Source organism: Heliangelus exortis, chromosome 1 (genome assembly GCF_036169615.1).
Source record: "Heliangelus exortis chromosome 1, bHelExo1.hap1, whole genome shotgun sequence".
NCBI lineage: Eukaryota > Metazoa > Chordata > Aves > Apodiformes > Trochilidae > Heliangelus > Heliangelus exortis.
In genome coordinates, this window is record NC_092422.1 from 15752281 (window position 1) to 15765469 (window position 13189).

The 13189-nt window shown below is 39.6% G+C and overlaps 1 protein-coding gene across 1 annotated transcript in view; it reads right to left on the reverse strand.

The window, feature by feature from the left end:
• Positions 1-1976: 1976 nt before the first annotated feature.
• The window catches only part of CWF19L2 (CWF19 like cell cycle control factor 2), a 64870-nt gene continuing 53657 nt past the window's right edge, over positions 1977-13189 (reverse strand). Inside the window, exons 14-18 of the mRNA XM_071734699.1 lie at positions 12796-12912; positions 8943-9098; positions 7491-7571; positions 4677-4778; positions 1977-2232 (exon numbers count right to left, since the gene is read on the reverse strand). Of these exons, the coding sequence (XP_071590800.1) occupies positions 2092-2232; positions 4677-4778; positions 7491-7571; positions 8943-9098; positions 12796-12912 (597 nt within the window). The 3' untranslated portion in view covers positions 1977-2091. The remainder of the gene's footprint in view (positions 2233-4676; positions 4779-7490; positions 7572-8942; positions 9099-12795; positions 12913-13189) is intronic.

The following is a 13189-nucleotide window of genomic DNA, read 5'->3' on the forward strand; positions in this document are numbered from 1 at the left end:
ATCCTTCCTGGACTCCTTTATCCTTCAGAACAGATTCCCAATGGATTCTGGCCAGCAGGCTGCAGAAGAGGGTAAAGTTTGCCTTTCAGAAGTCCAGGGTATTATCATAGAATCATAGAATCATAGAATTGGCTGGGTTGGAAAGGACCTCAGAGATCATCAAGTCCAACCCTTGATCCACTACCGCTGCAGTTACCAGACCATGGCACTGAGTGCCACATCCAGTCTCTTTTTAAATATCTCCAGGGATGGAGAATCCACCACTTCCCTGGGCAGCCCATTCCAATGCTTGATCACCCTCTTGGTTTTGTTACCCACACTTCTGGTATCTCAAATAATGTAGAACTCCATCAAACTCATGGTCACTGTGACAGAGACAGCCTCCAACCTTCACATCCACTACCAGCCCTTCTCTGTTCACAAAGAGCACGTCTAGCAGGGCACCTTGCCTGGTTGGTGCTCTCACCAGCTGTGTTAGGAAGTTCCTTTCAAGGAACCTTCTATCCTACCTGCTCTCTGCTGTATTGTATTTCCAGGAGATGACTGCGAGGTTGAAGTCCCCAGCCAGAAGAAGGGCTGGCAATAGTGAGACTTCAGCCAGCTGCTTGTAGAAAATTTCATCTGCCTCCTTGTCCTGGTGTGTGTGGGGGGTGTCTAATGATCCATTTACTAACTGAGGAATTCACAACAGGCAACAGAGCTGTACAGGGTAATGGTTCAGCAAAAGAGCAGGAAGGAGGTTGGGAGAGTTGCAGGATACTTTGCCTTCTGCTATGCTAAGTGCCACTTGCCACTCAAAGCCTTCCCCAGTAGCACTGCAGTATTTTGTTTGCGAGTTTGCACCCTTTCCCTTACCCCTCTGGGAAAATGCCCTGGCAATGTTTTCACCTGTGTCCTTCTGTCCTTACCCTGTTCTCCCAGCTCTGCACCTGTGAAGCCCAAGCCTGCTGTGTCAGGTTTCCCAGAGAGAGGAATTGAGATTGCTGTCAGAATCTCTTTTCCCCACTTCACTTTTTCCTACCCCCATTTTGTAATTTTTACACAAGTGAAAAAACAAAACCTGGTGAATAACATGGTAGACAGTATAAATACATAAATAGTGGACAGGCATTTCCCAGTGCCATCCATGCACAAAGCTGAACAAGCAATTAATATGCAACTCTCACCTCTGATCAGCATGTGCTCCAATCACTGCTAACAGCATCAAAAGCAGGAACAATCAGCAGGGACTTTCCTGATGAAAACTGCACTGTTTTTATCATAAAAGCAATATGGCAGAGCACCTGCTGAGAGGATGCCCAGGGAGAACATCCACCTGGGGAGATCCCTGAGATTATTTTCTTCTTTTCTGGCCGCTGGAGAGTGTTTTTCCTTGGTCCTCTCTTGTACTTTTTTGTTTTTATTGTCATCATAAGTAACGGTTAACATTAAAGCTGCCATTTGCCATCAGCTATGGATTGCCTCATTATCTTTTGTGCAATAGGTCATCTTGAAAACATGAATTCATATTGAAAGAGAGTACAGGAAATTAAATTAATTCTTGTGCAGGGGGGCAGCAGCAGGTTCATCAATCACATCACACTTGAACATTTATATTACTGCAATGACCTCAACTTAAAGAACACAAGGACTCAAAAATCAGAAAATAATTATCTGTACAGCTTCTTTCTGCAATGATGTATTTAATTTATGTTCTTAAAATTACACCATTTTCTACAAAAGTCACCCGTCACCAGGGTAATTAAGCACTGGCTCTATGACAAATAAAACATTTAAAAAAATAGTTGCCACAAAGATTACAAAAATCCCCCAAAAACAAAAGCTCCATTTTGAAAAATTACAGTAGCCACATGAATGGTATTCTTTGGGGTCAGTTAAAAAATAAAAAAATAAAAACTGTACAGTTGTGGTTTGCCTTATTTGCACATTAATGTGATCCAGTGTCTAAACCAGAAACATGTAAACGGACATCAAACAATATCCTTGGTTTTAAAATTTATTAGCAATACATAACACACTGGTGTTCTTAACATATGAAATATCCTTTAATAAAATGTATGGCATATGTAGTCCTTGACTTCAGCGATGTGCTCATTCTTTCTTTTTGGTAAAGTCATATGGTTTCCACCACTGGGCAAACTCCAACACCTTCTTTCTCTGTTCCTCAAAATTCTGTCTGATTCCTTTTTTCCAGAGCCGTGGTTCCAAGTCCAGCATGCCACCAATTATTTCCTTTGCAAGTAGAACAAAGATAGATTAATGATAAAAGCAAAGTTACAAAATTTATTGCAAAATGACTATCCCTGTGGATGCCATCCAGAGAGACCTTGACAGACTTGAAAAGTGGACTCATGCAAACTGCATGAGGTTCAACAAGGCTAAGTGCAAGGTTCTCCACCTGGGCTGAGGCAATCAAAGAATCACAAAATCAGCAAGGTTGGAAAGGACCTCTGAGATCATCAAGTCCAACCCTTAATCCACTACCACTGTGGTTACCAGACCATGGCACTGAGTGCCACATTCAGTCTCTTCTTAAAATCCTCCAGGACAGAGAATCCACCACCCCCCCGGGCAGCCCATTCCAATGCCTGATCACCCTCTCGGTAAAGAATTTTTTCCTAATGTCCAACCTAAACCTCCCCTGGCACAACTTAAGACCGTGCCCTCTTGTCTTACTGAGAGCTGCCTGGGAAAAGAGACCGACTCCCCCCTGGCTACCCCCTCCTTTCAGGGAGTTGTAGAGAGTGATGAGGTCTCCCCTGAGCCTCCTCTTCTCCAGACTGAACACCCCCAGCTCCCTCAGCCCTTCCTCACAGGACTTGTGCTGGATCCCTTCACAGCCTCCTTGCTCTTCTCTGGACCTGCTCCAGCACCTCAATCTCCTTCCTGAACTTGAGTCCTGGACACAGGACTCAAGCTGTGGCCTCACCAGGGCTGAGTACAGGGGCAGAATACCTTCCCTGGACCTGCTGGCCACATTGTTCCTGATACAGGCCAGGATGCCATTGGCCTTCTTGGCCACCTGAGCACACTGCTGGCTCATGTTCAGCTTCCTGTTGACCCAAACTCCCAGGCTGCTTTCTGCCTGGCTGCTCTCAGCCACTCTGTGCCCAGTCTGTAGCTCCCAGCCTTGTTGAATCCCATGCATGGATACAGATTGGGAGGAGAAAGGATTGTGGACAGCCCTGAGGAGAAGGACTTGGGTACGGTGGTGGACCAGAATGAGCCATTAGTGTGTGCTTGAAGTTCAGAAAGCAAACCATGTTCTGGGCTGCATGAAAAGAAGCACAGACAGATGGTTGAGGAGGTGATTCTCCCCCTCTACTCTGCTCCTGTAGGACCCCACCTGGAGTACTGTGTCCAGTTCTGGAGTCCCCAGCATAAGGACACAGAGCTCCTGGGACGTGTCCAGAGAAGAGCCACTAAAATGATCAGAGGGCTGGAGCACCTCCCCTGTGAAGACAGGCTAAAGGAGTTGGGGTTGTGCAGCCTGGAGAAGACGAGGCTCTGTGGTGACCTTATAGCTACCTTCCCATAACTGAAAGGGGCCTACAAGAAAGCTGGGGTAGGGCTTTTTACATGGGTGTGTAGTGAGAGGACAAGGAGAAATGGTTTAAAACTTGAAGAGGGGAGATTCAGGGTGGTGAGACACTGGAACAGGTTGCCCAAGGAGGTTGTGGCTGCCCCCTCCCTGGAAGTGTTCAAGGCCAGGCTGGATGGGGCCTTGAGCAACCTGGTCTGGAGGGAGGTGTCCCTGCCCATGCAGGGGGATTAAAACTAGGTGATCTTTAAGGTCCCTTCCAACCCAAACACTCTATGATTCTATGATGGTATTACTTAACATTATTTTACCACAATGTAGAAATACATACTTTCAAATTATGAGATCATTTGTTACTGTTTTCTTCAAGTGCTACTCATTAAAACTGAAAATTCTGAAATATATACCAATTAAAAAATTAGAACTGTGGTTTTTAGACAGTCGACTTAGCAATGCACTACCTAAATATCCTAACATAGAAAACTATTAATATATCAGCACATTTGTGGCTAAAAAGAGAAGTTTAGAAAAAACAAAGTTGCCCAATTTGCTATTAATTCTTCTTGAAATAAGATATATTTCTTCCCATTCACTCTTAATGTTTTCACAATATTGACTCTTCCAATAAATGATTGCTGTGACATGAGTATAGACAGGAAGATTTCATTGCAGCTCTTCCTGTATGTACTATACTCTCCATACTACATGGAGTAATGTAGTATTATCCTAGGAGTTCTCTGTAAGTTTGTAGGTATATGCAACCCTGATTTATAAAACCAGAAGCCAGTGCACCTATCTGAGAACATTATGGTGATGATACACATTATTTTTTCTTCCATTTTCTTCCTTCTAAATAGATGCAAGTATTTTTTCCACCTATTAGACTACATGTCAAAAATCTAGAGTTCCTATTAATTCAAAAGAAACATGGATATGAAATCACATTTCTAAGTAAGTGAAGAAATCAATAATTCCTTTATTGAATAAACTAAGTTACAATGACTCACCCAGAAAAGATGGCTCATAAATTGGAATAAGGTACATCAAAGTGCCTGTTCTGGCACTATCTTTTTTAATTACTTAAAATTTACAAAATAGAGTACAACTGGGAAATTAATATTTTACATAACAATACCTTTCCAAAGTAATGTGGGAACTTGTGTTGATCTTCAATGACATGAGCAAACCCTCCTTGAAGGCCAAAGTCCACAGAAAAGTATGGTAATCCTTTAGGAACCTATACACACAAAATGCATTTTTAGATGTTTATCAGAGTGTAGGCATTTAGTTAATCTACCCACAACTTCAAGAATTTAGAAGTGCTTTTACAGTTGATAGCATCACATTTTAAACCCTCTCTCAAACCAAGTTTGTCTAATCTAAATCTGTGACAGACAAACTGTAAAACAAACAGGCAAGTGGAAAGAACAACACACAACAACTAGACAAAAAGAATGAAAACTGAGCAGCTGATGGCTGGGTGGAAGAACCTCCAGAGGACACTGCCTCAGCCCTGGGTAAGAGATGGAGAGGGAGCAGGCAGCAGCAGGCACATTGAGCAAATCCTTTCCTGACTCCATGTCTCCAAATTACATGGGTTGAGGAGAAATCTTAAAACAACCACCAGCAAGTTGCATTTATTAAAGAAAAGATGTGTGGTAACAGGGTATTACCCAGAGACTGACACCCATAGGGAAGAGGAAACACCTCTATGGAGAATACTCTGACAGAAAACCTCACTACATGACTGGAAATTATCATTAACTTGCCAAATTGGATAATTTAACAATTCAGTCAGCCTAAAGAGAAAATGCTGGTTATCCTACCACAAGAAGAGACCCTCCACTCTGAGAGTGAGAAGGGGACACATTTGTTGCAGCATTTCTTAAGTAATTTCTGCTGTTTCAGTCCACTCTTTTCCCACTTTTCTATTTTTGAGGAAGTTCCTGTACAGATAAGATTTACCAAAGCCTTAAATACCTAAACATTTCCTCCATTACAATTCAAACAACTGCACAATTTTCACAATTCCATACATTCTATACAGTTGCATAAATTGCCTGAAAGTTCACATTAAAATAATTAAGATTTAATACAGAAAGGCAATGTAGAACAGAAATAAAGCATTTTAAATTATCTAAAAAAAGAAATAATGAAACAAGAAAAAAATGGGTGAGCAGCTGAAATCTTAAGTAAAATGTCAGCTTCATCTTAGTTATGTCCAGCAAGGTTTCGGGTCCTGCTGGGACAGGTTTTATTTTCATCAGAGCAGCCCACAGGTGCTGAGCTTTGGACTGGTGACTAAATCATTGTTGATAACATGGTGATGTTTTGGCTGTTGCTGCTGGGTCAGCTCTCCTGGCTCCATCCCCTTCCAGCCTGCTGCCCACCCCCAGCTCCCTTGCTGCAGGGAGCAGAGGAAGCAGCAGAGATGGTTTTCACACTGTGCAAGGGCTTATGCTCTGCCTCTGGACACCACAGTCCCAATTTCTGCACACAATCTGCCCTATTAAATGATGTCTCAGTCATATCTGGCCCTCCTTCAAGGAACCAGCATCTCCTATTACAATCCTCCAACTTTGGGAACCTGGGGTTCCCAAATCTCAGCTCAGTCTCTAAACTATACTCCCATGTACTCCTGCTGAAGGCAACAGGCATTTCCTTTACCCTGTAGTAATGTTAAAGTCACACAGCTCTACAAAAATTTACACTCAGATGTACTGTCTTTGAGAAGTTACATGACTTACTCTGAAAACTGGCCTACCTTCAGTTGGGTATATAAAAGTCATAAAAATGCATGGCTAAGTAGCTTCTAAGAGAATCCAACATCCTGACAGCCTACCACATTTCAAGAAAATTATACTTGATTTATTTGTGATAGATGCTGTCCTTCCCTGTTCTGAAACACCAACGAGCAGAAGATAACCAAAACATCTCTATTTTGTTTTCTGTTTACATTTGTCATAAGTTTAAGGTCTTCCCTCAGTCCTTGCTACAAATTCCTTCTTGTCTGTACCCAATAGCACTAGTAAATAATTAAGTACTGTTTTCCTTAAAACAATCTTCTATATACAGAAAACTACCATCACATCACTTTTCAGGCTTTCCTAGACTGCACAACCTCTAAACCAAATTCTTAAGTTTTCTAACCTATGCTCACCTCTCCTGTAACAGTCTTAAAATACTGTGCCCCAAACCAGACCCAAATTTTCCAGGTGAATCACTTTGCCACATCAGACCTCATGTCTCATTCTTCAAACTCATCTCCTCTTCCTCCTAAACTAGGATCTTTTCAGTGCAAAGGTGCTGTATTTAATAAAAGACACTTCCAGAAATTAAGTATTATTACTACCTAGTAATAAAGTATTACTCATCATAAAGTCTGTACACCAAATATCTTTCACTTTAATATTAAAAGGATGTAACAATCTCTGATCCTAAAGTTTCAGCATTATTCCTTTAAGATTTGTATGTACAAAGATGTTTCAGTTTAGTATCCAGGAGACAGATAAGGTACTGTTCCCCTGTTACAGAAAAAAAGACTCATGGTATTTACACTTTTGCTTCAAAAACTTAGCAACACAAAAGGCTGTTCTAGGTTAATAAAAATGACACATCATATTTTTTTCCAGGAAAGTAATTTGCAAACCTTTGATCTACCTTAATACTTAAAGTTAATCAAGCCAATTATGCTGGTACAGGTCCTCAAAGTACCAGCTTTGTTCTCAACTAATGCTTGCAACTCAGGCCACCTACTGCTGAAATAAATGAGAATCTTTTCCCTAACATCAGTGAGGATTTCAGTCAGAATCTTAATTCTCATCATGCCTATGCCATCCCTTGATCCACTATTCTAAATGTGTTTCCTTTCTTCTCTCTTTGAAACAGTTAATGAAAAAAGATGAGAATTTGCTGAGAAATTCCATGTTCAATACATTTCACTACTTACAGATTTCCGAATATCTTTTGAAGAAAGATCAATTAACTTCTTGTTCACAGACCACTCTTCATCACACTCCATTATAGCTTTCTGTAAAATCATGTTATTGAAAAGTGAAAACAGTCCTTCATACAGCACGCAAAGAAGTAACTTTCAATCTAGTGTGGTACATTGCTTTGCAAGTACCAATTATTTCTTATCAAAGTAACTTTGTATTTGGCAAACATTCTGATTTCCTGAATTTACATACTTTAGAAAGGCATTGTATAATATCCTCAATCTCACTTAATTCTATTCATCCTTTTATTTTTTTAAATTTAACTTTTGCCTGACACAAATTATCTCTAACAAGTCTCAAGTAAAAGGTTGCATTCCTTTCATTAGGCTAACACAAGACTTATTAATTCACTACAATAAATTGGCCTTTTTTCTGTTTTTCTTTTTCAAATACTAAGAGCAGAACCCAGCTTAGAAGGCTGATTGTCCTTAAAAGCCTTTAAAGCTACTTCTCTATCACCCATAATATGGAAGTAGGTACAGTGTAATACTGTGCAGGTGCCATTTAAATTTAATTTCCTGTGTATTTTAATGGTGAAAATTTCTGAAAGTTTCATGCATCTGACACTGCACTAAATCTGACACTTCATCCTTACATTACCGTTCAGACAAAACAGAAGTTTTAACAGCAATTGAAGCACTGTGATGAAATCAACCAGGTGTAGAGTTTCAAATGTGGTACAAGTTACTGCACTGCTGTTCATCATACTGACTCCTTCACTTCATGAAAAAACAATCATATTATTTATTTTCAGAAAAAACAAAAATAGTACTTCAATGAACAAATTAAAGTCACTTACTTATAAAAAGAAAATCACAATTTAGTTGATGAAAACTTAAAGGTCTCTCGTCCAGACAGAGAGGTCAGTGAGCCTTTCCTCACAGCCAGTGGAAAGACACCAGAAAGGTGTAGCAGAAATATCTATCATGCTGTCTCCTGTTTACTGTTATGGGAGACTCAAGATACATGGAAAACTTGGGTCTACTGAAATAAAATGTGGATGAAATATTGCATATTGTTATTTTCTAAAACAGTTGATATTCTCATTTTATGCTTGCCTAAGCACATGTATGGGGTTTTAAAGAACTTAAGTGATAAGTATTGCAATCCTTATAGCACTTTGAGAACTACAATTCTTGCATCTTCTTCCAGTATTTGTCAAAACAGCAGACTTGAGGCAACTGCACAGTGGTGTACAGCTCTCCCACTCACTACTTGAAAAACAGAATTACCTCACAGGGCTTGTTTCAAGATCAAGGAGTAGGATCAAAGGATGGATCAAGAAGTAGGATCAAAAAATCCATTTTTTCAAGAACAATACTTGAATACAAGAAGTTTTCCAGATATAAATGGATTATGATAAATATATTCAAATTACCTAAGAAAAAAACCTTTTCATGTACCTTAAAGTAGATTGGAGCCATATCTCCTACTTCTTTTGGAAGAGGAATGCATTCGTATACCATGTGGTACCGTTTCTTCATACTCATGTTTGTCTCAAGAAACACACAGTCCAAGTCTTTAGCTTCAAACATTTTTACCAATGTATTTCTGAACATCTATTTAAAGAAAAAAAAAAAAAAAAGCAATGCAATCTCATTAACCTTTCAAAGCTTTCAGATACAATGCTTTGCAATATTTCACTAATAAATATTAATAATAAACTCATAATAAAATGGGTAACAGCAGCAAACATACCAGGAAAATTCAATAATATTCAACAATTTAACATGTACTATAATTCCTAAGATGGAAAGATAGTAGAGTCTAGAAAATTATTGAGAAATATGGATTCAAATTAACACTACAAATCAGTTTTACTAAATACCACATGCTTTATATTTGAAATTAAAATTAAGTCGAACTTCATAACTGTGATGTTACATAGAACAATACAGCTTTAACAGTAGGTCCCAAACTTATAATTTCTAAGTTAATATATTGGCTTGCATTGACTCTAGATACCATTATCCTTCTACCACCCATTCCAATTGCACAGCTTTTTTTTTTTTAAATGTCATTTCCACAAGGCATGCATGACCTTTAAGGAAAATATTAATGCTGCCTCCAAAGAAAGCCAGACCTATAACCACCACCTTGACTGTAAGAAAGCTAACCAAATGCAACACTGTAATACACTTAGCCTGTCACCAGTTCCCCTTAGAGATGAGGTGCTGCATCTATTAAAAATGTATTTAAATTTTTAATTTTGCTAGCTCCAGTGTCAGGGACTGCACACACTCAGCAGACTCTGCAGCCTCTGATGCTTGCTGGGGCTGTGACTGCCCATGCAGATGGGCAGCTATAAGATGGGATCAGACACAGCAGAAAGAGCTGGGGACAAAAGAACTCATCAGTGCCAACTTGTCTGGCCATCACTGGGCTGTGGTTGATCTTGTGGTTGATATTAACCAGGTACTTCAGCTCTCCAAAGCAGGCTTTGTGCCCTGAATTTTTCTTCACAAATATCATAGTTTGGGGAACTAAAGAAAGAAGAGTTTTAGCCTCTGAGAGGGGCAGAACACAGAGGGGTCTCTTCCCTCCCATTCCCTGCCCATGCTCTATCAGGGTCAGGCAGACCCCAGCCCCTCCTCCTCTCCTTCCCAGCTTCTTCGCCGCTGTTCCCTGCGCTCCTTTACCCCCAGCTCCCCACCTGCTCCTCAGAATCCGAATCCATCGGCTGCTGGGAGGAGCCCTGGAGCCCTCTCCTGAGTCGTCCCTGCTGCAAGGGGCCCTCAGGCACCTGTCCCTGACACCATCAAAATCGGGTTGTGTAGATAGATTTGTAAGTTTTGTTCTTTATCCCTTATGTTATTGCCTTTCCCCTGTGCTAGTGAGTCTGGCTACAATTTAATTTCCAACTTCAAGTCTCCAGCCTTTATTCCCCTTTTATTTTCCCTTTGGGGGCAGGGGGGTAATAGAGAGTAATTCTGTCCTTTAGTTTTTGGTCTGCCCAAACTGCTGAGCTGTGACAACAAATCAGCTGCTCCATGCTGTGACACAAAAACACTACCACCACCTCCCTAACAAAAGTGATGAAACACAATTAGAAGATGCTGCCCAGTGGATAGATCACTGTACAATGACTGATATGGGACTTGGGTGTGCAGAGCACCTGAAAACTCTTGAGTTGATAGCTTGTTGTCTTCTCCTCACCCCAGCCCCTAGACCTGTACTTGTGAAATGCACCATAGCAAGTGACTGGTGAGATAATTAAACCAAAGTTTGGAAAGGACTATTAATTACAGTTGCTACTCTGCAGTATGAACTGAAAGACAAATCTGCTGGAAATCCTAGACTATCTGCAAAAGTTAGCTAACTTTTCACAAACTGCAATTTCTTGGTTTTAAATACACTGCACTTTTCCTCCAAATTCTGAGTAGGTCAAATTATCAAGGATAATTAGTACTGGGAAGGACAAAATCATTCAGAAGAAGAAAAAGGACTCTGCTCATGCTGTGATGCATACGACACTGACACATGTAACAGTTCAGGAAATACAGAACATGGGAAGATTTAGACCTTTTTGTATTTAAAAAATGACATTCACATTTAGTTTGGCAAGTGAGCACATTGTTCTAAAACACACAGCGTAAGTTCAAGTGCCTGAAGGCATACAGTATAGAAGATTTAGATTTATTACTTTATTCCAACAGGTCTTAAAAAACTTCCCTGCAAATACAGTTAGGTAAAACATGTGCACATGACAACATTTAATGAATATTTAAAGTGGGATAATTTTTTTTGCCCTCAACAGCAACACAAAATGGCTCTGGCATTAGAATACCAGTCACCGAGTAGATGTATGATTGCACTCCTAATAAAGCCTTCCAGACTCATCCTACTGAATTACACAGAGGCTGAAAAAAATCCCCAAAACTGTGCCCATTCTCTCCCAAAGTACTTTGTTGCAAGTAAGTGTTTAAACTGGATATGAATGTATTCACAGGGTCAATGGTTTTACCAACTGGTTGCATTTTCTCACAAGGAACTGCACTGCTTATCCTATTTTCTTTCCCATAAAAATTTAGAAAATTATAATCTATTTAGTTAAAATTAGGAGATTTTAAATTTAGTTAGATTAGGAGAAACAGAAGATTAAACATATCTATCACTTTTCCCCATGTTCTGTTGTTCTTCGTAATCCCTACTTGTTGAATTTAGACCTGCTTTTTATCCAACTTTCTTAAGCTTTTCTGTCATATATAAAAGAACACCTTTCCTTTCCTGCTTAGGAGGAGCACATTTTCCTAGGCAATACCATATAAAAATAACATCTGCCATGAGAATCAATGTGAGGAGCAAATTTGAAAAGTCAGAGAATCCATCTGCCATACTTGAGGCAAGATCAGGGTCTCTTAACCCATTTAAAATTAATGAATTAACCTGCTTTTAAATCTAAGCACCTGCAAGCAATGGAGCTTTTCTCTAGTCTGAAGTAGTATCCTATATTTTGGTGTAAAAGGTAAGCAGTTTTCCCCTGCTAATAATCCTGATGGCGGGGGCTGGGGAGAACCAGTCACTGACAAACTCTTACATGCAGGACCTTGTTATATTGCTCTGCTGATTTTTTTTCCAAAGGAAACAGAACTCAAAACCTTCCAAATGTCTTGATAAGACAGTTGGAAACAAGGATCTATCATATTTGACACTTTAAATTGAAAAAAATTGAATTCTTTTCAAAAAAGTTGGAAATTGCATTCTAACAGAAATTTTATTTGAGGAATAATGAGAGAGCTTGCTCTCAACTGAAACTCGCCCAAAACCCAAATTAGCTCAAAAAACACGAAGATGAGTAAACAAGATATCCTCAGCTTCTGTTTCACTGTAAGAGATCTTTTTGTGTTGAAAATCCTTTTCTTTTCCTTGGCACTTCCAAGGAAATCCCTACTTCCAGGCCAGTTATTCCACTTTCTGCAAGGCATCAGCTGTACCTAAAATCACACCCTACAGATGTTCCTCTGCTCTAGTTTAAAAGATTTCCTACAAGAGAGGCTCTGCAGCATTCTAGACAACTTTTTCCAGTACTTATAAATGAGAACTTTTCTTCAGTTTCTTTACCCTACATCCCCCTTTTTTAATTTTTGACCACTAGAGTTTTCATCCATGTCACAAACATATTCATTCCCTTCATAAAATCAGAAGAGATGCCAGGCTGGAAGTTATAAAAATAGGTACTTACAACAAGTTTATTATTAGTCAAAACAACAATTATTTTACAAAAATGTCAGAGCATTAGGCAGTTTCTCAGCTGACCTGGATTTCTTCCCAGATGTCTTCATCCAGAAGAGTGGCTGCAGTGTGGTGCTGTAGAGGGGCTATCAGGCAGTGCCCTTCAGTGAGGGACTGGTTGCTAGGTAGAGACAGGTATACCTATAAAAGGTGAACAAAACCCAAAGTTCCTATTTTTATTAGTGTTAAAAACCTTCTTATTGCTAAGGCTAAGATGTATACACAATTTGCTAAAATTCAGACAAAGCCACTTCCTTCTAATTAAAGCAAGGTATTAATAATGTTAGTGTTTTTAGAAAGATTTATCAGTAGCTCCAGTGAACCAGGAGCACCCAAACAGAATTCCAAAGGATTTTAGGTTTAAAAATGGAATTCTCCACTTAATTTTCTTTGATATCACAGATACACTTCTTCACCA